Raw genomic sequence first — 27,323 nt, 5'->3', positions numbered from 1 at the left:
GCTTCTCCAATCGATTCTCTTCATGAGGAGCCCAAAAGCTTTTCTGCAGTATGCCACCAGTCTCGAACCAATAATTTTATCTTGGTATTTGTGGATCCGCTTATCCTTATATTTTTAAAAAAGCAACAAACGAGAGTTTGGAAAAATTAATGTTGGAATACAAAATTAGCAACAAAATTGGTCCAACTAATCAAGATGCAAGTTTCAAGTGTTAATCAAATAATTGCAAGAGTTTTGAGCTAACTCAATCAGTTGAAACAGTGCTTTTTGGGTATGATGTTAAAGTGAACGGATTTAACAACTTCTAAATTCGCAGGAAATTTCGTTTATATTTTTTCGAATTTAACTTAAAACATACCACGCATATGCAGAAGGAAATTTATTTCTTATTCATTATTCTTACTCATTGAATATGACGCAAGATGTCAACATAATCTTCAACACAGTAGAAAAAATTATATAATAAAATGCAAATACGCCTTACGCAAATGTAACCTGACTCTTCCGTGCCCCTTTGGAGATGGGCCGATCGACAATTTCCAGTGCCGTCGAAGATTCCCGTTTCCGTCTCAACACCACTGGTTCCTCATCCTCGGAAAAATCTTCCAGCTCCTCGTCGATCTGGTACGCCAAATTAACCCGACCCGGAGGCAGATTCCGCTGTTCATAGCTGGGACTACGTTTGTTGTTATTGTTGAACCCATTACTTCCGGTTGAAGATCTCGGTCCTCGACTCATCTGGTAGTCGGGTGGGGTGGAACTCTTCCGAGGACTTCCACCGTTTGAAGGAACTGGACCACTGTTCCATGGAACGTTTCCTTCTAGGAAGGGTTCCTGTCCACGGAGAATAGATTTTCGAATCTTCCTTTGTTCGGCCATCGACTTTCGTCGGGTATCGAGAACGGTCAAAGTTTTACGACTTATCGTAAGTCGACCACCCAAATTCAAGTCCCCTTCCTTGTAGTAGTTCCGTTTGAAGTTCGTCTCCAAATTGCTCCAGTCCTGTTTGTTTTTGTGCTGGTACAAGATTCTATGGATCGTATCTCTGCGTCCGATTGCTTTTTGTTCGTCTTCCAAATCTTCTTCGTCCCACTGAGGCTTGGGTCGTTGCAATCGCCGGGCAATTTCCACGGCATTCTCTCGCAGCTCCGCGTCCAGAGACATGTCCTTGGCTTTCTTGGAGCAGTACCAGTTCAGCTGAGTCGATGCCAAAATCTGGGAAATCGTTCCGAAACGGTGCATCAACATCGCAATGAATTGGATCATCAAAATCAATCCGAAGAAGAACACAAAAACCAACCCGATTGGTTCCAGCTGCAGATACTCCCTGTGGATGATGATTTCGACCGTAGTTTCGTCGAAAGTGATCGTATTCTTGGCATTTATCGGCCACCGGATGTGCAGTGCCTCTTTGTTGAGCTGCAGCAAAAACACCACCAACACAAACAGCGCATTGGCCATCACGAAAGCAAACACTGCCAAATCGCGCAGGTTCCTCAGGGCCGAAGCCATTTCGTTCTTCTCATCCGGGCTCAGATCCAGTGGTTTCAGATACTTCTCGATGAGCTCGATCCAGAACTGTTCCTCGGCGGCCGAAATGGTCTCGGTGTCTCCGTTCTTGAGGTCCACATCGTACAACCAGTCCGGAAGGTAGTTGATTTGTTTCTCGGGCTGTGGAAAGGGAACAAGAGATAATTTTTCAATTTAAGATAGTGTTTTAGGGTAAAAATGGGAATAGTAGGAAATTTCGAATATAAACTTCGATTTGTTGCTCGGGATTTCCACTTTCCTCTTGATTTTTTTTCAAGTTTATACCGTGATTTTGGTTAAAACTTTTTGATTGAAAACTCGAAAACGATCGGTTGGATTTAACCAGATTTTTAGAACAAATCGAACGGGTTGGCCGGACATGAATAAGATTGCCAGAATTTTTTTAGGGCGCATCAGGGCATCCGGGCAAATTTGGTCAAAACCAAGAAATAATCCATCAAAAATCAAGAAAAAAATTTAAAAAAATATTGTTTCATCATTTTTTATCGACAGATTTTAAATCGTATTTTAGTCTTCCTAAAAACCTTTCATAATTATTTTTTTAAAACGTGCTCAAAAAATCTTGTTTTTGAGTCAAAAATAAAAACAAATCACAACACAACTTGTTTTTGTTGTTGTTTTATTTGACAAATAAAGTTCATAAATGCGTGAAAAATCCGAGCATTTTTCAATTATATCTGGGCTGTTTCCGAATTTTGTGAGGGTCCACAGAAAGCAAGTGAGGTTTTTCTACAGTACACTCAAAATTTAAAAATATTCATCAAATTTGGATGATTGAGAAAGGTTTCTGAAGAGCCAGAATCTTGAATAAGAACTGATATCAAAATCTTTAAAACTTTCCCCAGATAATGATTTTTGCTTCAGTTTTTTTTTCAAATTTTCTCACTTGTTGGTAGAATTTATTTTTGAAAATTAAATTTCAAATACGATTCAGTTCATTTCAGCGGTTCTGGTTCCATATTTTCAATAACAAAACTATATTTGTGTTTTCATTTTTCAGATTCTGTATTCAGTTTAAGATTTTTTATTTTCGGATCGAATCATCATTAGAAAGTTAAAATGAAAACCTGTTTTGGAATACGTCGTTCGAATTTGGTTCAAAATATCGTTCAAAATTTGGTTCATGTTTCTCGAAACTCATTCGCACTTTCAATATTCACATGCTCCGAATATGAAAAAAAAAAGTCCCTAGATATAATTCTATTACATGATTCATAACAACACTTCAGATTCAGCTTCTAATTGGCGATCCATAATTTAAAACTGAGAACAGATGTATCAAAGTTCATATTGTTACTCAGATTCGCAAGTCGGATTAAAAATGTTTATTTTAAATAATAAGTTGAGATGAAAACCCACCACAACTGAATTAAAAAATAGATTCATGATTGAAGGCTCTAAATCAAATTTCCATTCTTTGCTTCTATTTGAAATTCTAATCTGAAATCGAATTGAATTGCTAAACAGATCCAAAATTCAAATTTTGAATTAAGATTTCGAGTTCTGAATAACAATTAATATTTAAAATTCAGATTAAGATTCAGCTCTTCAAAGAGTTCACATTCGAGAAGAAATTGTATAGATTACTATTTCGTTAAGAAAACCCTATTATAAGAGATCGCACACTTTTATTTTGTATGATAGTTCATTTCAAAATGTAAGTCATAATTCAGCTGGAAACCACATATTAAAAGTAGAATTTGAGTTTTTTTACAAGTTTTTTTTCAATAAAATATCTTGGCTTTGTAGGCTATCATCCACCAGATTTGAAATTATAAAATATTTGCTGAAATAGAAACATCTTTCCTTAAAACAACCTGTCATTTGAATTCCATATTTTTGCTGTATTCTATAACATCATTAACATTGCAGCTTTTTCAAGACCTCAATTTCATACTAATATGTTGAATGTGTATCGAGTTAACGAGAATCACATGAAAACCTAAACATTCTAATTAATTCTTATATATAAAAATGGAGGCGTTTTCTTTGTAACACCATCACGTATGAATGGTCGGTTGGAATGAAGTGAAATTTGGTATCCGAGGGTTTTTCGGGTCAGAGATGGTTTGTATAATAGTTTCAAGAATCTAACTTTTTGTGGAAGATGGTCCCAATAATAATTCAACTTCAAATTTGACACAAGCTATATAATTTTGTTACGATTTCCATAAAAATCGATTCGCGGGCACGAGGAAGTAAGGGAGGTGTAAATGAAATTTAACATTTATTACAATTTATACATTAGAAGGTAAAACGAAGTTAACCGGGTCAGCTAGTTTCTTTTATTTTTGATGATTTGAATGATTTTCATTGATGTTGAAAATCATTGAATGTTCTTGAGTGTAAGAAGAGTGATAGATTTAATATGAACAAAGAAAATATTTTTTTCATAAGAAAACAAAGGGTTTCTCGGTGCTCATCGAATGGGGGGAGATAATTGCCCAAATGATAGATTCGAGTATTTTTTTGAATTCGAGCAATGAAGTTCAATTGAAAGTCTGTTTAAAAATATACAAAAGAAACTTAGAAAGATAAAGGTAAGAAAAATGAATTGGTAAATTTAGCTTAAAATCAAACTCCTTCCGATTCTGAGGGCCTCAAGTAAGCTTAATTTTCCAGATTTTCGAGCAAACTCTAATAATTCAACCATCAATGAAAATAAGATAAAAATAGGCTTACTATTTTGTTACTTAAGGATTCCTCAAAGAAATGAAGCTTATAATTAGCGAGGTTTAAGGATGTTATTTTAAAAGTTTTTGTCTGTCTCACACTACAGATCAAGATTAAACAGAATAAAAAAAACATTGTTTCAGGTAAATCGTGCTTATGACCACTGCAAAAATTGACTTCTTTTCTAAAACTTCGAGATCTGGTGATATCTTGACAACAACTTTTGGCCAAAAATTGACTTTTGGTGATTTGACATGAATCACAAAAATGAAAAAAAATCAAAATTTACTAAAATTTTCAACTGACCAAAATGACAAAAACGGCAGAAATCATAAGGGTAATTAATATAACAATTTTCATATTTGTAATTTTTGTTATTCTTATCATTTCAGTGTTTTTTTTAAATGTTGTTTTTTTTTTATTTTTGTTATATTTCCGTGTAATTTGTTATTGAATTGTTATTCCAACTTTGTGGTTCAAGAAATTACTTTCAAAGTTCACCCTATTGAACATGACTTGACTACCTTAGTATTGAAATTGATTTTTTTTTATCTTTCTATGTATCTATTGAGGAGAATGAGGAAACTTGATCCCTTTTTCTTGTTTTCATCATATCTTTCGGGAAAATTTAGCAACTCGCCGTCTTTTGCATCTTCTGACAGCGTGTAATTTCAAGTTTATAAGCATTTTCGTGAGACGAAAAAAATTGTGATATTTGATAAGTTGAAGGAGACTTGATCCTTTACTAGTAAATTTAATCCTCAATTCAGAGTGCCGCAAAAATCGAGCGAAAAAAAAAAGATAAAATGTTTGTTGATTTTTTTTTGCCATATTAATTCTCATTTCACAGTTTGCAAGTATCAGACAAAGAAAATTCTAAATGTTTGTCTACTATTCTATAGTCATTGCAAACTTTAAGGCGCAAATTTCTGTTTTTTTTTATATAAATATAGTATTTCGAGTTCTTCTTGACAGATAAATACTGCATAAACATTAGTTTTTGGACAAATATTGGTAATTTCGTGAGAACCAATTATCACGATACATTCAGAAGAAATATATATTTTTTTGTTCTCAAGGGATCAATTAAATCCGTAACATACATTTTTAATAAGTTATTCTGAAAAAAAATTAGAGTTTACTATTGCTTTTAAATATGGCATTATGAAGTTCATTTTATAATCTAACGATAGACTTATTTAAATGAATATTTTTTTAATATTTTATTTATCATTTTTAGGAAATGAGAAAAGATGATTATATCACATTTGGTTAAATTTTTCAAATTATGTTCAATAACTCGAAACAAAATTCCAAATTTGTTGAGAGAACTGAATTGTTATTTGGTTCTATTTGGCACATTTTTCTATCACATTTGATATTTGTAATATATTCCTATTTCGAGATATATAAATATATAAAAAATGGATTTCTGTCTATCTGTCTGTCTGTTCCTTATAGACTCGGAAGCTTATGAACCTATTTACGAGAAACTTGGCAGGTTGAAGAATTGGAAGCCGTGGAAGCTTCCTATTATGGTTTGAGAACCATCCCTCTAACAGGAAGGGGGCAGGAGGTCTCCAAAGCAACAAAGAAATGTTTGCATAACTGGATGAACAAATGGCATCAAATTCAGCATGGGAAGAGATTTGGCTACGATCAATATTTCTATGAAAGTTAACAATCCCTCCATCTTTATCTTTCTAGAAGGGAGGGAGAGAGGGCTCTCTTACAAAACTCGAGAACTAGTCTAGCAAATGAAACCAGATTTGACATATGAGGGTATTTGGACCCCTCCCTTCTTCCAGTGGATAGATTGAAAGAGGGAGGGGGGCTTCCGTACAGTTTTTATTGCACAATTCCATAACTATTCGAGCAAATGGAACCACATTAGCCTTGGAGGATATTTGGATATGTGCAAAGGTTCTATGATTGTTTTAAACTCCTCCCGATTTGGCTGGGATATGAAGAGAGGATGGGGGCCCATATAAATATTTGCAATACCCGAAAACTGATCAAGCGAGGGTGGTCAAATTTGGCATGTGCGGGTATTTGGATGAACGAAATGTTTTCAATATGGTTTGAAGCTCTTCCCATCTTTTATTTGAGAAACAAAAAGAGTGAGGGGGCTTCCTTACATTTTTTGCAGAGCTGGTGAAATAATCGAGCAAATGATACTGAATTTAGCATGTAAGGATATTTGGATACGGAAAAAGACTCTATAGATTTTGAGACCTCCCCCTGACCCCAGTAAACAAATAAACATAGAAGAGGGGGCACCATAGTTTTTTGTAAATGTCGAGAGTTAATCAGTCGAAATGCACTGACTTTACTTTAGACAATGGAATTTTATTTTAATACGAGTAATGTTTCTCGATTTATTTGGGATCCTTCACTATAAAATTTGTCATACGAAAGAAACCATATGATGGTTTTTGGGATGGAGAAATGTTTCTTTGGTTATTCGGGAACCCTCGAGTGGGGCATGAATAAGGAAGGGGGGAGGGGTTTTGATAAATGTTCGCATAACTTGATATTTTTTTAAGCAAATGGGGTCCAATTTGACAAAGAAAAGTATATGGGAATACAAGTATAAGATTCCTCCTTTCTTTCCAGTGGGAAGCTTGAAAAGGCACAGAGGTGCAATTATACTTTTTTGAGTAACTCGAGAAATGATCGAGCAAATTTTATATAGAAGGGATTGGGGAACGGGAAAAGTTTTCTTGATTATTAACAGGGAGACATTCATAATATTATTTTTAAAAACTTGGAAAGTGTTCAAGCAAACGGAACCAAATTTGGGTTGCGAGAGAAATTTTATACAAGTTTAATAGTTTATTGTGACAGAATTTAGGAACTACTATATATTTTTTTACATAACTCAAGAACTAATCAAGCAAATGGAACCAAATTTTATATGGGAGGTAATTTATATATGAACAATGCTTTAATGATTATTCGCGATCCCTCCCTTCTTTTAGTGGGGAAAAAGAAAAGGGGCATCCATATCATTTTGATTGCATGACCCAATATCTATTCTTGCAAATGGAAAAAATATGGTGTGGGAGATTATTTGGGTACTAAGGAAAAAAAATGCAACACTTTCATTTATGAGTTACTTTTGAACGAATAGACGGAAATCATTGAAATTTTCAGTGACATTACCTAGTAATGTAATGTTCACATTTGCAAAATTTTGTGACGATCTGTCAAGTGGTTTTTGAGATAGCGTGTAGTAGATAAATTCATCAACAAATTTTTTTTGGCAGGATCGTGATATAACAGTGAGCAAAACTCCGAAGAAAAAAAAGAATGATTAATTCCATGAAGGTGTGGGAAGTGAGGGGTTAATTAAACTCAATCAGAACCTTTCAGTTGGGGATGTGGTAAAGCAGGTCAATTGTTCTGTCTGATTCGCTTATCAGACAAAAACAGACCAAAAATTGTGTCATAATGATTAAAATTTGCCATAACTTCGATATAATAGAAATTTTTTATTTATTCTGAAGGTCGAGCTCCAGGAAATGAAAAATGTCAACAAACATACCATTGATTTAAAAAAAACCGGTAGTTTATAATGTGCAATACAGATGGCGCTTATGTTGACCAAACATGTTGATCAATAAACTTATTCCTGAGGTGCTATCTAAAAAACCACGCGATAGATTGCTACCAAATTTTGCACATGTAATTACTACTTTACTAGGTAGTATCTCTGAAAATTTAATCAATTTCCAGTAAATCATAAATGGAAGTGTTGCATTTATGCAAATTTAGCAATACGAAAAATGTATCTTTGATTATTCTCATCTTCCAACGGAGTGATAGGGCTTCAATGCACCAATCGAGTGAAGGGAACCAAATTTGACACGGGAAAGAACAGTGGGGAAATGAGAAGGGAGATGATGATGATGATATATATTTAAGACCTTTTAACCTCAGAGGTCATTCGGGTCTGAAGAAGGGAGAGGAGAGCTTACATTTGTTTCCTTATTTAAGTTTATGGTAAATATATCGGCAAATTATAATTCTAATTAGAGAGTAATTCAGACAGAAATGAAAATAAATAGGTGGAAAGGTCAAAATTAGAGCGCTTTGGGTAGAAAAATTGCATGGATGGTGAAAATGTGACCTAAAGGCATTTTGTTATCGATAGTTTTAAACTACTTGTGTGATTTTTTGCCCAGCACCGGCTGGTTGTTAGTGTTTGCACTGCATAAACTAATCAAGCAAATATAACCTAGTTCATGAGTTGACCCAAAACTGTGATTTCATAATTCATTTCGTTATTTTAAAGCAATTTCAGATGATGTAATAAAAAAGAGAGCTGTGTATGATCGAATAGATCCCAAAACCTGGCTCGCGAAAGTTTTGGCAAAATTCCTTATATATGATGTACAAAATATTTTTCATAAATAAGAAAACTTTGCAGATAATGAAAGCGTATTTTTAAGTTCTAAATGTGTATAAAAACATATAAATATAGGTGGTTCAAGATGTGTGGCCCACGATTCCCCACAAGCTTTGATTTGCAAATTGTTTGCGTTTGTGTGACTTATTGATGTTTCATCAAAAATTCCTTTTCCACGTGAAAGATCGTGACAAAACTAAGATCATAAGCGCATCATCATATTTTTGTTATGAGCTTTAGGTTCCCCATCTATGCAATAAGCAGGTGTTTTTTTAAATATGTAAGTAAATTTTTCTTACTTTTTTTAGCTTGATAAATAAAATAAGCATATGATGCGTATTTAAGTCAACAACATATAGAAATATATGCTCACGCAAAGCGACGACGATGACAGTTGGTTTGAGATTTTTATCTCAACACACATCTGAGATATTAAAAATGGCCCACGTTTCCCCATGGCCCACGATACCCCACTCTCCCCTACTTAAAATATTTCTATAGTCATTTGAGAGCCCTTCCCGTCTTAGAAGGGTGAAAGGGTGAAGAATCCATACCAGTGAGACATATATTTCGACATTATTAAGAATTCATGAAGCTCATTATATCTAATATTTCAGATCTCGAAAACAAATTATAAAGACATACACCGTCTTAGCCTATTTAGGCTTTACAGACTGAATAAATGACGTGGACAACTCAAGATTAACATTTAACACCCAGTACCGAGATGGGAATCGAACCCATGCCACCAGTGGGCTAGCGATTACCAGCTTACGTACCGAGACGTACATTATGAGATCAAGTTTAAGAAAATAAGATTAGATCTTCTTGCAGCTATAATTTTAAAGTATTTGCTTCTGAATTGTGAAATTATTTTTACAAAATTCCGTATTTTTTTTCGGAAGGCGTACTAAAGCACACACTTATAGAAGAGGCAACTCAGATACATTTTAAATAAAGCCACCGGATTTTTTTAAAAATAGGACCCGGAAGTCGATTATTGGCCAAACATTTTTGCATTTTGAGATAACATTTCCTCTCGAAATTTCATGCATTTTTAAGTCATTTGACATCCAAATTCTCTAGGCAATTTTTGAAGCTGGAAATCGAAACTTCGGGCGTTACTAGTTCAAGGTCAATCAAGTGGGATTTTTTCAGAACAGTTTATGGGCCTATCTACAAATTGTATATGCCCCGTTTTGGAGATGCTACATGACCCTTCTCATTAACACCTTAACTAATGTTCACTAAATAAGGAGTATCATTTACAATCCTTATCGTGAACATTGAGAATGTTTTTATTTTGGTCGGGATAATGAATATCGACAGGCAATCCGCTTGAATCTCGTGACGCATCAATACTCACGAAATATGGACTGAAATCTCTTCGAGTGAATAGGAGCAAAAACTAATCTACCAAATTCAGGACAGCTATTATATGCTTGTTTAATGGTATTTCGGTGAACGTTATGATGAAAAATTCTTGAAAGAAGAATTACAAATTGGAAAGAAATGACGGATAGTTAAGGCAGATGCTTATTAGAATAATATTTATAGGTGTTGAAATTGAGCCAAGAGCATATTTTTACGAAAGCTTCAAAGGTGCGTTCTAGACCCTTTGTCCCGCATCAATTGAATCTAGAACGCACCTTTGAAACTTATGTTCAATAAGGTTTCATTATTTTGAAATGTGCATGTTTTGCTGAAACTTTATCTCTGATCAATTCACCTGAAAGTAAAACAATTTTTTCATTTTTTAAGCTGTTCATCTAATCAAAATGACATCTTCACAAAAGTTGTATCCAATTTTTGAATACTTTGTTGGAGACTTCAAAGCTCTATCTTTGGAAACGAATGTTTAGAAAAAAAAACTTAACTCAAAAATGAAAAAAAAATAACTTGTATTTTAGCAAACTTCGAGACCCACTATGTTCAAAGGAGTGACAGTTGTAACACTCTACTTGGGAATATAAAGTATCTTTCTTGATGTTTAATGGTACTTTTTATGTCATTTCATTTTGAATTAGCATGTTCAATATCTCTGAAGGTTGCAAAAAATTGAAAACAAAAACATATCAATTTGAAAGGGCAACTTTCCACCTTTCATGAATATATAATTTATTTATTGTTTCTTAAACTCAAGTTTCTTCAACTCGCTCAGACTAGGAGGATTAAAGTTAGAACGATCGAATTTCGTACCAAGCTCGATAATAATCAGGGACCCGGGATTTTACTGCTTGACGCATTGTTGTGATAGCTTTAAGAAAAAAAAGTTGAAAATAAATTTTTATCAAGAAGATTTTGTTTTAAAACAGTGAATATAAAAGCTAGAAAGCAATAAAAGTGCGACAAAGAATGCCATGTATGATTTCCATTTAAATATTAGGAGAAAACTTATTTGAACTCACAGGATCATTAAAAAATTTCCTGTAAGTCACAGAGAAAACCCATTTCGTACGTACAAGTCAATTTGACAGTTGTTTTCCTGAGCTGTTTTACTGTTCTCAAATCGTTCTGAAATGCTATATCAGCTTTATTATGGTCAGCACAACATTGTTAAAGCTGTAGCATTGATCTTTATAAAAAGCTAAAGCGCATTAAAACACTAGAGCTCTAATAAAGTCAATGCTCTGGCTATAACGTCATCGTGACTATTTTTTTAAATTTGATGAAATCATTCTGCTCTAAAACTTTGGTAACCAAAGCTTTTATAAAGCTATAAAGCAAGGTGGCGGCTGAAGAAGTCAAATTTCGCTATCTGACGCTATTTTGTAATCCAAGATGGCGGTTTCAACTGAACTTAAAAATGCCGTAAATGACTTAAAATCGCATGTAAGACCCACCCACCATATAAGCATTGGGTGAAAAGGGCTAAACAAGAAGAACCCAAATTTCTATTTCAGACGCCATCTTGAAACCCAACATGGCAGCTTTCGCTTAACTTTAAAATGCTATTAATGACTGAAAATCGCATGAAATCTCCACTACCAATCCAATACCAATGAACGAAAGGGCTAAACAGGTAGAAGTCAAATTTCGCTACCTGACGCCACCCAAGATGGTGACTTCCGCTGATTTTTCAAATGCTGTAAATGGTCGAAAACCTCATTAAAACTTCATGTGATTTTCAGTGCGATCTTTGACCTGAATATGGCGGCAGAAAGCGAAACTCGACTTCTAATCGTTTATCCCTTTCACCTAATACCCATATTTGTGTGAATGGATTAAACCAATACCGGGTCATTCGCCTCAAGCGTGCAAGGAGTCAGTTGGTCGGTCGGCGAGCAAGCAAGCCAGCCGCGTAGTGCGTGCGGCTCCCGCGGCGGTTAGTGATCCGGTGGGCTACCAGTGCTACTTCCGGACTTCGGAGCTCCGGACAGGTCTGCACATTTGGCGACCGTGGCAGGTGGTATCTTGTAATATTGATAAAAGATATCATTAAAAAAGAATCAAATCGAAAAGCAAAACAAACGTGGTTAACGGTTTCACGATGAATTTATTTGCATCACACTTGATTTTAAATTAAGCACTTTATAAATACCCATGGAAAAACAACTGAGGAAAAATGAGTAATTTGAATACTCATTACGTGAAAAAAGTTTAAGCTAAAAGCAACGCTCTTGGATGGTCCACGAAAGTGATCTAGATTGGAGTGAGATAAAGAAAAAGTGGCATATATAATAATTTACTAGTTTTAATTTGCAAATAAACGGTTATGAAATAATTTCGAAGCTAGAATTGATGATTAGTTAAATTGAAATTTCGTTGAGGAGACAACATGAAATAAAAGTGAAATTTTGAGCAAGCCGTAAGGACAGCTTGATCATGTTCACAATTTCAAGCGAGTTGAGAGGACAGCTTGAAATTGAAAGGCGAGTTGAGAGGACAGCCTGAACATATCGATAGACATTCCAAGCGAGTTGAAAGGACAGCTTGAAATTGAAAGGCGAGTTGAGAGGACAGCCTGAACATATCGATAGACATTCCAAGCGAGTTGAAAGGACAGCTTGAAATTGAAAGGCGAGTTGAGAGGACAGCCTAAACATATCGATAAAAACTTCAAGCGAGTTGAGAAAACAGCTTGAAATTGAAAGGCGAGTTGAGAGGACAGCCTGAACATATCGATAGAAATTTCAAGCGAGTTGAGAGGACAGCTTGAAATTGGAAGGCGAGTTGAGAGGACAGCCTGAACATATCGATAGAAACTTCAAGCGAGTTGAGAGGACAGCTTGAAATTGAAAGGCAAGTTGAGAGGACAGCCTGAACATATCGATAGAAACTTCAAGCGAGTTGAGAGGACAGCTTGAAATTGAAAGGCGAGTTGAAAGGACAGCCTGAATATATCGATAAAAATTCCAAGCGAGTTGAGAGGACAGCTTGAAATTGAAGCGCGAGTTGAGAAGACAGCCTGAAAATATCAATAGAAATTTAAAGCGGGTTGAGAGAATAGCTTGATATTAGAAGGTGAATTGAGAGTAGAGAGTATTCTATCTAATTGGAAACCAGGCGGATTGGAAGGACAGCTTGAGAAAAGAAGAAATGGAAACATTTTGTACTTTGGCTTGAGATATGCTGAAGATAAGAACAAATGATGAAAAAAAATGTAAAATGCAAGTCGAGTGGAAAGTTTGAATGTGAATAGAATATCTTGACAGCATGTTGAAAAACACCTTTGGTTTCTCATAAAAAAATATAATCAAACGAGTTGTGAGATGTGAGAGTAACCAGTGTTGAAAGTCGAGGAATAATTGTTTTGAGATCCCAATCGGGAACAAGCTTGAAAATAAGAAAAAGCGCATTGAGTGGATAGCCCACAATTTCACCGATTTGCACCAAGCGGGTAGTATTAAATTTGAAAAAAAATCAAGATGAGTTGAGAAAACAACTTCAAATTGTACATCGAGTTAAATGAATGATAACGAGACATGAGTAAGCAATAATTTTATTGAGTAAATGTCCAAATGTTATTTCCTATAAAAGTATGAGCTGTTTCAAATAAAGAATTTACAAAAAATGCGTGAATTCTTGTCGCAAAAAAGTCGGTGATCAAACAGAGATCTCATTCCTTCGAAGTATTTAAGATTATTTCGTTCAACGGAGATTTAAAAAAATAGGTAGAAATGATAGGGTGCATGGCAGAAGCAGGAGACGAATTTTCTAAAACAGAAACGAACTTGTTGTCCATTATCTTTTTTTCTTGCGAACTTAATAAAAAAAGGAACGATTTCAAACAGTTTCTTCTGAATTGTTCCAAAGTTTTTTTGTTTGGGATAGGAAGGGGATGTGTGAATGGATTAAACCAATACCGGGTCATTCGCCTCAAGCGTGCAAGGAGTCAGTTGGTCGGTCGGCGAGCAAGCAAGCCAGCCGCGTAGTGCGTGCGGCTCCCGCGGCGGTTAGTGATCCGGTGGGCTACCAGTGCTACTTCCGGACTTCAAAGCTCCGGACAGGTCTGCACAATATTGTGGGAGTTTTATACGATTTTCAGTGATTTACTGCATTTTTAAGTGCAGCCGAAGCCGCCATATTGGATTTCAAGATGGCTTCAGATAGTGAAATTCGACTTCTTCTAGTTCATCCCTTTCACTTTATACCCATATTACGGGGGGTTCAAGCGATTATCAATAATATACAAATTTGAAAAGAAAAGTCGAAGTCGCCATCTTGGATTTCATGGCAGCGTCAGAATACCAAATTCTCCCACTTGTTCGCCCTTCTACTTGTTGGCCCTTTTCCATACCTACCCATATTGTGGATGTTTCATGAGATTGTCAGTCATTTGAAGCTTTGAAAAGAAAAGCGGAGGCCGCTATCTTGAATCAATGATGGCGTCAAGACATATTTTTTTTCATGTACTTGTTGTGCTCTATCACACAATACTCATGTTGTAGAGAAATTCATACTTCTTCCGGTGGTTTGAAGTTTTCCAAAGATTTTAATATATTTTATTTTTTAATAAACTCAAAAATAACTTATGACTTATCAAGAATGTGTAAATGGGAACTTCAATTCAAACATTTATGAGCAATCTAGCCTGAGCGTGCCCTGTATTGGTTTTTTAATCTTCATTTATTGACTTTATTAGCGTTTTCAGATTAACCTGAAAAAAGTGTTTTTTTTTTCTTTTTGATAGGAGTTTAACCCGTTAAGGTAATTCTTCCTCGCTGAAAAAAAGTGGTTGAATCAAGAATCTAAGCATTTCTCATGACCATAATAAAACAGTAATAAAACTAGCTGTATATAAAATGCCGAAATAATACCATGATAAAACTTTCAAATGTTAGTTGGCTTAATTTGTGGTACTTGGACAATGATTAAGCCATCATTCGGCTTAGAGCCAGTCTGCACAGTATAGGGACCCAAATGGTGCCAGTTCCGCAGTCAGTGATCAAAGCGCTGATCCTGCGAAAGTGTGTCATTTCTGGTAACATTTCAACCAGTAGCACGAAACCTGCAAAGTGCCTTATATCACTGGTGTTGGTGTTAAGAATCACATTACAGGTACAAGTAGCACGGAAGCACTAATACAACTCGTGGTCGTCGTGAGAGCTGAGGTTCTAAAGTTTCGAGTAGTATTGGAGCCAGTAAAACTAAAAAAGGGTAGAAAGCTCCTATACTTGGCTATGGTGAATCGTCTTGGAGTGATAGAGTGAGATCACTCTATCGGGGGACTTTAGAGTAGAGAGTGTCCGATACTAAGGGTGAAACTTCATCCCGGGATTCTCCTACTTGGTTCAATCCACCTTGATGTCTACCGAAAAAAAAATGTGGAAATATATTTGGTAATTGGTATTGCTATATGGTACGCTAGTAAATACGAGAGATAATCTTTTTTTTTTTTGTTTCGATTATAGTCGTTTTAACATCTTCATGTCATTCGCGACTTATATCAACGATGAAGTTGGCGGACAAGTCATTGAAAAACTTATCCGGTTCAACTGTGATCGATGTTTACTCTTGGACTCGAACTCACGTACATCGGCTCAGAAAGCAACTGACTTGCCAACTGAGCTATATCACAAGCCCTAAGAGAGATAATCATTATTTTCCTGTCTCTTACATCAGTCAGTTATGCCAAAATCCCATTTGAACTTGAGTCATTTAACTTAAAACCTGTTTTATAAATTTAGGGCAGTTTTTAAATATTTTAAACGGTTATTTAAGCTCCCAATACCAGACTATTCCCTCCTTCTTCTCTTCTTCAACTGTTAAACTGTAAACTGTTCCCATTAGCGCGGGCATTCCCTAGTTATGCCAAGCTCATCATCATCGGTCGTTGACGACGACGATGAAAAACGGTGAACTAGGACTCAAGCAAGTCTCAGTCAACTCACCTCTTCCAGCTCGGCCGCTTTGACGTCCTGAATCGGCGACGACACACCGGAGTTAGGCGAACCCGCTTCCGGATGCATATCACGGCATCCCCGTAGCTCATCCGGATCCTCCTCATCCTCATCGCCATCTGCACCCTCGCCGGATCTCATTACGGTGACGGAGCCGGTTAATTTCCTGCAGGCCAACCCAAGGAAGATGAGACCAGGTTACGTAGATTATGCAAAATAAAAAAAAAGGAAAAAAGTGAGGACAAGAAATGAACGAAAGTAGGTAAGTGAAAATAACTATGCGGCGAATGCTGTACGTGATAATATTGTGCCTGGTTTCGCTCTGCTGAGGATGATGGCACGGTGAATCTGGATTGGGATAAACATGGATTCCCATCGCCCCTGGCAGGTTGATTACCATCTGTGATCTGTGGAGGGGTCCTAGCTAAGTAAGAGGAAGACCGAAAATGGCTGGCGGAAACTAGCCAAGGCAGGGATTGGTAATGAATAGGCAAAACGGATGCAAGAGAAAATAGTGATTCGGATCACTGATGATGATAGTTGTGTAACAACAAGTAGCTCTAGGAAGGAAGCTTCAAGCCGTTCGAGCTTTGCTCTTTGCGCCAAGCGAGGAAGAAATGTGATTATTTAGGATTGTGTACACTTGCATCGTTTCTGATAAATTATGCAAAACATGTCCCGAGGCAACGGCCGAGGAGATCTTGTTAAAACGTTATATTATCTTAATAAAATCATAAGGTAGAAATATGGAGTAACGAGTGGACAAAAGCTGAAACACCAATACTCCAATACTCAAAAAACTAATTTCAATAGATAACTATATTAACCATAACGTGAAGCTTAATATTGAAAAATGTTCAAAATAATTGAAATGATAAAAAATAATCTATTTTCAAGATTGTCAAAAATTGTCAAAACTTGTCAGAATTGTCAAAATTTTCAAAACTGTCAAAACTGTCAAAAATGTCAAAAATGTCAAAATTGTCCAAATTGTCAGAATTGGAAATAACAAAAATGAAGAAATGTCAAAAAAGACAAAAATGACAAAAATGACAAAAATGACAAAAATGACAAAAATGACAAAAATGACAAAAATGACAAAAATGACAAAAATGACAAAAATGACAAAAATTACAAAAATGACAAAAATGACAAAAATGACAAAAATGACAAAAATGACAAAAATGACAAAAATGACAAAAATGACAAAAATGACAAAAATGACAAAAATGACAAAAATGACAAAAATGACAAAAATGACAAAAATGACAAAAATGACAAAAATGACAAAAATGACAAAAATGACAAAAATGACAAAAATGACAAAAATGACAAAAATGACAAAAATGACAAAAATGACAAAAATGACAAAAATGACAAAAATGACAAAAATGACAAAAATGACAAAAATGACAAAAATGACAAAAATGACAAAAATGACAAAAATGACAAAAATGACAAAAATGACAAAAATGACAAAAATGACAAAAATGACAAAAATGACAAAAATGACAAAAATGACAAAAATGACAAAAATGACAAAAATGACAAAAATGACAAAAATGACAAAAATGACAAAAATGTCAAAAATGACAAAAATGACAAAAATGACAAAAATGACAAAAATGACAAAAATGACAAAAATGACAAAAATGACAAAAATGACAAAAATGACAAAAATGACAAAAATGACAAAAATGACAAAAATGACAAAAATGACAAAAATGACAAAAATGACAAAAATGACAAAAATGACAAAAATGACAAAAATGACAAAAATGACAAAAATGACAAAAATGACAAAAATGACAAAAATGACAAAAATGACAAAAATGACAAAAATGACAAAAATGACAAAAATGACAAAAATGACAAAAATGACAAAAATGACAAAAATGACAAAAATGACAAAAATGACAAAAATGACAAAAATGACAAAAATGACAAAAATGACAAAAATGACAAAAATGACAAAAATGATAAAAATGACAAAAATGACAAAAATGACAAAAATGACAAAAATGACAAAAATGACAAAAATGACAAAAATGACAAAAATGACAAAAATGACAAAAATGACAAAAATGACAAAAATGACAAAAATGACAAAAATGACAAAAATGACAAAAATGACAAAAATAACAAAAATGACAAAAATGACAAAAATGACAAAAATGACAAAAATGACAAAAATGACAAAAATGACAAAAATGACAAAAATGACAAAAATGACAAAAATGACAAAAATGACAAAAATGACAAAAATGACAAAAATGACAAAAATGACAAAAATGACAAAAATGACAAAAATGACAAAAATGACAAAAATGACAAAAATGACAAAAATGACAAAAATGACAAAAATGACAAAAATGACAAAAATGACAAAAATGACAAAAATGACAAAAATGACAAAAATGACAAAAATGACAAAAATGACAAAAATGACAAAAATGACAAAAATGACAAAAATGACAAAAATGACAAAAATGACAAAAATGACAAAAATGACAAAAATGACAAAAATGACAAAAATGACAAAAATGACAAAAATGACAAAAATGACAAAAATGACAAAAATGACAAAAATGACAAAAATGACAAAAATGACAAAAATGACAAAAATGACAAAAATGACAAAAATGACAAAAATGACAAAAATGACAAAAATAACAAAAATGACAAAAATGACAAAAATGACAAAAATGACAAAAATGGCAAAAATGACAAAAATGACAAAAATGACAAAAATGACAAAAATGACAAAAATGACAAAAATGACAAAAATGACAAAAATGACAAAAATGACAAAAATGACAAAAATGACAAAAATGACAAAAATGACAAAAATGACCAAAAAGACAAAAATGACAAAAATGACAAAAATGACAAAAATGACAAAAATGACAAAAATGACAAAAATGACAAAAATGACAAAAATGACAAAAATGACAAAAATGACAAAAATGACAAAAATGACAAAAATGACAAAAATGACAAAAATGACAAAAATGACAAAAATGACAAAAATGACAAAAATGACAAAAATGACAAAAATGACAAAAATTATAAAATTGTAGAAACGAATAAAAAAATATGGATTTGCATTTTTTGAGAATAAGAATTTTTACAGCAGGAATCTTTATTCCTTTTCATGACTTAAGAGTGACTTCAGGATGGGGAAAAGTAAACAAAAGAAAAATATTTTTTTTTTCTCGGAATATATTTCTTCAAATAACTTAAACTCATCTGGAAATTTGAAATTAATTTAAAAAAAAAAATCCACAGTTATTAAAATGAACCTTCAGATTAACTTTAAGATAAGCTGAAGATTTGTAAAATTGAAATAATGCATACCCTTTGACGAAATTCGGAAAAATCATAAATTTGATATTTTGATAACAAACAGTTAAAAAATTCATGAAATGTTGAGATTGGGTGTATTCTGAAAAATAATGTTTGGTCAAAATTCGACTAACTGGGACAGGCCGTTTTTTTGGAAAATCAACAAGTCGATTTTCGGGCAAATTTTTTATTCGAGCTTACACCAGATCTCAACGTTTCATTTATTTTAATTTATCTGGCATCAATATATGAATTTCAATTTTCTGGATTTCCTCTGGTCCCCCTATCGATATCGATCGCAATATTTTTGAGCATTTCTTAAAAAGCTAACCAAAAACCATTCGAATTTTTAGTTGGTCTTAACATGAGATTTGGTGAAAATTTAAGATCTTATCCATTATCGTCGGAGAAGTTATTTTGAATAATTGTTTTTAAGTTTGTTCAGTTTTTTTTCTTTCTCTGTTTGTTCAGTTATAAACTTTTCTGCTTTGAAAAATATTACAATATCAAACCTTTTAATAAGGTCAATCTTAACTGACTTTATTGATTGAAATGAAGGCATGGAGTAATAACATCCGAAAGTCTAAAAGTCTATTAACACTTATGAATACTTTTTCAAACACAAATTTACTTTCACTGACACACGAGGTTATTTTCAAATGTATCATAAATTTTGTGTTTTCTTGAAAACTTTTATTTTTTTCATAGGAATAATTCTAGTAGGTATTCTATGAGCTATTCAGTTAAACCATTTCAGTTCATTTTTTTCAACACTCGTAGCACTTTACAAGTCCTTTCGTGATATTGATCTACTTCTTCAACGCCTCTTTTTAATCTTAAATTTTTTTTGACATAATTTTCATGAATGTAAGCTACAAATTAAAATAAAAGCTACACGAGGAGAGGAGAAGACGAAGCCTGAATCAACATTCGTTCTTCAATTTGAAGTGTAAAAATTTCTACTAACTAAATGGAGACCGGTTAAAAATCTCCTTGAGCTGCATTTAAATTGGCACGATCTCAAATAGCCTCTTCAGCTCCAGCTTGGCTTGACGAGCGTGAAATGATTTTCACACCTTCTCAAAAAATTCCATTTGGGGAGGTTCTGATTTCGCAAAGTAGATACCGGTTCCGGTTGCATTACCGGAATCATCCATCCGCAAATGACGTTGTTGAGTTTCCCTATCGTGTTTCGTATCGTAGCGTGTAGCCTGTAGTTGAGCGATATACTCTCCAAATTTCACGAAACCGTGAACTTTGTTACGCGTGAGCATTTTGAGTCAGTGTTCCCACACTGCTGCCACGATTTGGTGTCGTTCTTATACAGCAGCAATTCATTCGCGGAACAATTTACCGGGTTGATTCCGACGGACGGGCTCGTCTCGGCACCCCTTAAAAATCAAAAATACACGTTCATAGAGAATGGAAACAGGGTAGAAAAAAATTGCTCCTGAATCATCATCATCATCAGCACCATCAACCAGCAGCATCCTTCTCGGTATAACATGAGGAGAGAAGTACAAGTACAAGTGCTAGCAAAGCTGTCATTCCCAGCAGCACTCCTCCAGGGGACATAAAATTGAAAAGCAGCTGAAGTGTGGAATCAACAGCAGCAGAAGCATAAGCAAAAGGCATCAGGAAACAGCATCCCCGAAAAATCCCTCAACGCGCTGAGCCCTGTTTCTTGTCCCGGAATAAATGCGCCAAATAGAACCAGCCGGAAAGCTGGCAGCGCGGAAAATAAGTTTCAATTAAATTAAAATACAATTTATGTTCTTGGCTACGAGATTTTTTTTTGTTGTAGTTGCTACTTCTAAGATTTCTTCCTTTTTCCGAAGGATCTCTCCTCATGGGAGCGTAGATTTCTTGGCAAACGTTCCAAAGCCGTCGTATTGCATCATTATTTTCTATTTTTTCATCCCCCCACGCACTTCACCTCCTTCCAAACAACAACCGCACTATAATATGTATACGGCAGCAGTTGCTTTTTTGATGCGCGATAGAGGTCCCAGAAAGAGAGTTGGCCCCCAATATGCGTTCCATTGGCGTTGAGACATGGCGTCCAAAATGTATGTGCATAGAATGCAACCAACAATCAAGCCAACACATTTTGCTTCCGGAAACGACGTTTGATTGTTTGCAGTTTGGTGCGTTTCCTCGAAAAAGATCCTCGCTCCAGGCGCTCCAGACACAATTTTGAAGGGTTTCGGTAATTGCAGCGCTAAATGAGGTCAATTCAAGAAAGATCCCACCATACTGGCAGTGCCGGGTTGGGAAAACAAGGCTGATATTAAAATTCGAATTGTTTAGAGTTGAAGTGCCGTTCATTTTATGTTTAAAAGACCACTTCATTAAGTCATTATTTTCAAGGGTTTTGAACTTGATTTTGAAGGGTTTTGAAATTTAAAACAAGAAATGGAAAGAAAAAAACAAATTTGGAAGCCTTAAAAAAGGTTCCAAATAGGATGATTTATATTGATGATAAAGATAAAAAATATTTTATGCGTTTTTTGGTGACATTTTTGACATTTTAAGTGGTATTTGGAAATTTTTACATTTCTGACATTTTTTTTTCTTTCTTTAAGGACTTTTTTTGACATTCAGATCCAAAACTGTTTTTGCGTTTACAGAATATGCTTAAATTTTATCATACAGCTGAGAGATTTTGATATTTTTGACAATTTTGACAATTTTGACAATTTGGCAATTTTGACAATTTTGACAATTTTGACAATTTTGACAATTTTGACAATTTTGACAATTTGGACAATTTTGACAATTTTGACAGTAATGACAATTTTGACAATTTTGACAATTTTGACAATTTTGACAATTTTGACAATTTTGACAATTTTGACAATTTTGACAATTTTGACAATTTTGACAATTTTGACAATTTTGACAATTTTGACAATTTTGACAATTTTGACAATTTTGACAATTTTGACAGTTTTGACAATTTTGACAATTTTGACAATTTTGACAATTTTGACAATTTTGACAATTTTGACAATTTTGACAATTTTGACAATTTTGACAATTTTGACAATTTTGACAATTTTGACAATTTTGACAATTTTGACTATTTTGACAATTTTGTCAATTTTGACAATTTTGTCAATTTTGACAATTTTGACAATTTTGACAATTTTGACAATTTTGACAATTTTGACAATTTTGACAATTTTGACAATTTTGACAATTTTGACAATTTTGACAATTTTGACAATTTTGACAATTTTGACAATTTTGACAATTTTGACAATTTTGACAATTTTGACAATTTTGACAATTTTGACAATTTTGACAATTTTGACAATTTTGACAATTTTGACAATTTTGACAATTTTGACAATTTTGACAATTTTGACAATTTTGACAATTTTGACAATTTTGACAATTTTGACAATTTTGATAATTTTGACAATTTTGACAATTTTGACAATTTTGACAATTTTGACAATTTTGACAATTTTGACAATTTTGACAATTTTGACAATTTTGACAATTTTGACAATTTTGACAATTTTGACAATTTTGACAATTTTGACAATTTTGACAATTTTGACAATTTTGACAATTTTGACAATTTTGACAATTTTGACAATTTTGACAATTTTGACAATTTTGACAATTTTGACAATTTTGACAATTTTGACAATTTTGACAATTTTGAAAATTTTGACAATTTTGACAATTTTGACAATTTTGACAATTTTGACAATTTTGACAATTTTGACAATTTTGACAATTTTGACAATTTTGACAATTTTGACAATTTTGACAATTTTGACCATTTTGACAATTTTGACAATTTTGACAATTTTGACAATTTTGACAATTTTGACAATTTTGACAATTTTGACAATTTTGACAATTTTGACAATTTTGACAATTTTGACAATTTTGACAATTTTGACAATTTTGACAATTTTGACAATTTTGACAATTTTGACAATTTTGACAATTTTGACAATTTTGACAATTTTGACAATTTTGACAATTTTGACAATTTTGACAATTTTGACAATTTTGACAATTTTGACAATTTTGACAATTTTGAGAATTTTGACAATTTTGACAATTTTGACAATTTTGACAATTTTGACAATTTTGACAATTTTGACAATTTTGACAATTTTGACAATTTTGACAATTTTGACAATTTTGACAATTTTGACAATTTTGACAATTTTGAGAACTTGGACAACTTGGACAATTTTGACAATTTTGACAATTTTGACAATTTTGACAATTTTGACAATTTTGACAATTTTGACAATTTTGACAATTTTGACAATTTTGACAATTTTGACAATTTTTACAATTTTGACAATTTTGACAATTTTGACAATTTTGACAATTTTGACAATTTTGACAATTTTGACAATTTTGACAATTTTGACAATTTTGACAATTTTGACAATTTTGACAATTTTGACAATTTTGACAATTTTGACAATTTTGACAATTTTGACAATTTTGACAATTTTGACAATTTTGACAATTTTGACAATTTTGACAATTTTGACAATTTTGACAATTTTGACAATTTTGACAATTTTGACAATTTTGACAATTTTGACAATTTTGACAATTTTGACAATTTTGACAATTTTGACAATTTTGACAATTTTGACAATTTTGACAATTTTGACAATTTTGACAATTTTGACAATTTTGACAATTTTGACAATTTTGACAATTTTGACAATTTTGACAATTTTGACAATTTTGACAATTTTGACAATTTTGACAATTTTGACAATTTTGACAATTTTGACAATTTTGACAATTTTGACAATTTTGACAATTTTGACAATTTTGACAATTTTGACAATTTTGACAATTTTGACAATTTTGACAATTTTGACAATTTTGACAATTTTGACAATTTTGACAATTTTGACAATTTTGACAATTTTGACAATTTTGAATATTTTGGCAATTTTGACCACTTTGACAATTTTGACCATTTTGACAATTTTGACAATGTTGACAATTTTGACAATTTTGACAATTTTGACAATTTTGACAATTTTGACAATTTTGACCATTTTGACAATTTTGACAATTTTGACAATTTTGACAATTTTGACAATTTTGACAATTTTGACAATTTTGACAATTTTTACAATTTTGGCAATTTTGAGAATTTTGACAATTTTGACAATTTTGACAATTTTGACAATTTTGACAATTTTGACTATTTTGACAATTTTGTCAATTTTGACAATTTTGACAATTTTGATAATTTTGACAATTTTGACAATTTTGACAATTTTGACAATTTCGACAATTTTGACAATTTTGACAATTTTGACAATTTTGACAATTTTGACAATTTTGACAATTTTGACAATTTTGACAATTTCGACAATTTTGACAATTTTGACAATATTGACAATTTTGACAATTTTGACAATTTTGACAATTTTGACAATTTTGACAATTTTGACAATTTTGACAATTTTGACAATTTTGACAATTTTGACAATTTTGACAATTTTGACAATTTTGACAATTTTGACAATTTTGACAATTTTGACAATTTTGACAATTTTGACAATTTTGACAATTTTGACAATTTTGACAATTTTGACAATTTTGACAATTTTGACAATTTTGACAATTTTGACAATTTTGACAATATTGACAATTTCGACAATTTTGACAATTTTGACAATTTTGACAATTTTGACAATTTTGACAATTTTGACAATTTTGACAATTTTGACAATTTTGACAATTTTGACAATTTTGACAATTTTGACAATTTTGACAATTTTGACAATTTTGACAATTTTGAAAATTTTGACAATTTGGACAATTTTGACAATTTTTACAATTTTGACAATTTTGACAATTTTGACAATTTTGACAACTTTGACAATTTTGACAATTTTGACAATTTTGACAATTTCGACAATTTTGACAATTTTGACAATTTTGACTATTTTGACAATTTTGACAATTTTGACAATTTTGACAATTTTGACAATTTTGACAATTTTGACAATTTTTACAATTTTGACAATTTTGACAATTTTGACAATTTTGACAATTTTGACAATTTTGACAATTTTGACAATTTCGACTGTTCAAGCTAGTTATCACTAGCTTGAAAAATTTCTTGGAAAACTTTAAATAAGGACATTCTAGAAATTTCAATTGTTTTAATAACCTTCGTGCTATCGAATGTTCTAGAATTTATACTCCATTTGATTAAATTTTTTTCCCTGGGATGGTTCCAGAACCTTCCTTATTATGTACCAGCTGGCTTACCGGGAACATTCCAGAACATTCGATAAGCTTAATATAAGAGTCTCGCGTTGCAATAGGAGTTCAGTTCCATTCAAGAATCGCGTGCGTTTTATCATCTATTATCGTAAAGTTAACCTACCAAGTATTGTTAAGTTTAATAATGTAAATCTTATAGAAGAAAATAACGAGAAAACTTTTAAGTGAAGTGTTGTGTCATCCTTCAACACACCGATCCAAAAATACAGTCCACTTGCCAAAACATTGACTATTTTGAAAATTGAGATTTTTTTTTAATTTAAATTTGTAATCTAAATTTGTCTTACATTTTCCACGGTTCTCGTAGATTATCACGTTATTCTAGAGAAAGTATTTCAAATCCGCTATGTAAATGATGCATTTGATACCGCATAAAAAACCTTTGTTTAGTAACAACTAAATTTTAATTTGTTTTTTGTTTATTTTGAAAACTAAAATAAACCTTCATCTTTATATACTTTGGACATTTCAGACGAAAATATGGTGGATAATATAAGTCAAATTAATTCTTATGAATAAATAATGATCTTTAATCAAGCAATTTCGAAGCAATTTCATCAATATTATTTTCATAACTAAGCTATTTATACGACATTGGTTGAACGTCTTCCAAGAACGCTTAACTGAATCAGAATATTGCTGTCAGGCTAAGAACTTCAAAGTAATTTTGTATAGTCTCGTATAAACTTAAAATTAGAAACACTGCTTATTTAGGACGTACACTGCCGGCCAAAATTTTAGCATCACCCGCTAAAAACATGCAAATTTTGATCGTTCATATCTCAGCCGTCTTAGGACGTATTGCAAATCTTCTGATCTCATTTGAAAGATAATTAGCAACAGCTATTTAAGAGGTATTTTGCCCAGAAATAATGTTTTAGTTTTGTACCTTAAACTTAACCCAAAGTTAGAACCTTTTGAAAAAGTCGCACTCAATGTTCAAAGCCGACCTTCTCGGGTAGGTTGGACCAAGTTTCAAAATTTGAGTTGCATTAGAATCCTTATTGTTTACTTCGCAAAACACAATTAAAAAAATAGTGTAAAAATTGAGGAACGTGCTTTTGATTAAAGAAATAGGCACTTAAGATATCGTCCAAAAGTTTGAGGTCACCTCTTAGTATGGTGTATCGGCCAAAAGTTTAGGATCATTCTTTGAAAAATATGAACATTTATCTCATTCATATCTTTCTCATCTAACATCGTATTGCAGATCTCAAGGGTTCATTTAGAAGCTTAAGAATAATTGTTTATTTTTATAAATTCATTCAAAAATTATATTTTAAAGTGATGATCATAAAAAATTTAGAATCATGAGTGAGAATTTTATATTAAAAAAAAATTCTATCTATTATATAAAATTCTCTTGTAACGGTGTTTGTAGTACTACTCCTCCGAAATGACCCAAACGATTCGAATGAAATTATTTTTAGAATATTCTGTAGCCATGCAAATCGGTTTATATCGAATAAAAATAACAAAAAGTCGCATCAATTGTCCGCAATAATTAAATTTGTAGTTATTTGAATCAAATTAAAGTCATGGCATCCATTTTCTCGAGATTTTCTTTATTTTGGGCGCTGGGCGGTTTGTTTTTCGTCTTCATGGTCAAGGCGTCGCGAGCAAACGTCGAGAGTGGATAGTAACCATGGATTAGCATACTGATTAGTGGGAATATTTCGACGCGCATTTTCAACCAAGCA

General features: G+C 32.7%; 1 protein-coding gene across 1 annotated transcript in view; it reads right to left on the bottom strand.

The window, feature by feature from the left end:
• Positions 1 to 457: 457 nt before the first annotated feature.
• LOC129756073 (chitin synthase chs-2-like) overlaps positions 458 to 27,323 on the bottom strand; it is a 72,274-nt gene continuing 45,408 nt past the window's right edge. Inside the window, exons 8-9 of the mRNA XM_055752826.1 lie at positions 15,970 to 16,144; positions 458 to 1,671 (exon numbers count right to left, since the gene is read on the bottom strand). Of these exons, the coding sequence (XP_055608801.1) occupies positions 481 to 1,671; positions 15,970 to 16,144 (1,366 nt within the window). The 3' untranslated portion in view covers positions 458 to 480. The remainder of the gene's footprint in view (positions 1,672 to 15,969; positions 16,145 to 27,323) is intronic.

The sequence above is a fragment of the Uranotaenia lowii genome, chromosome 3 (genome assembly GCF_029784155.1).
Source record: "Uranotaenia lowii strain MFRU-FL chromosome 3, ASM2978415v1, whole genome shotgun sequence".
In the NCBI taxonomy this organism is placed as follows: domain Eukaryota; kingdom Metazoa; phylum Arthropoda; class Insecta; order Diptera; family Culicidae; genus Uranotaenia; species Uranotaenia lowii.
This window is presented reverse-complemented; position numbering and strand designations above follow the sequence as displayed.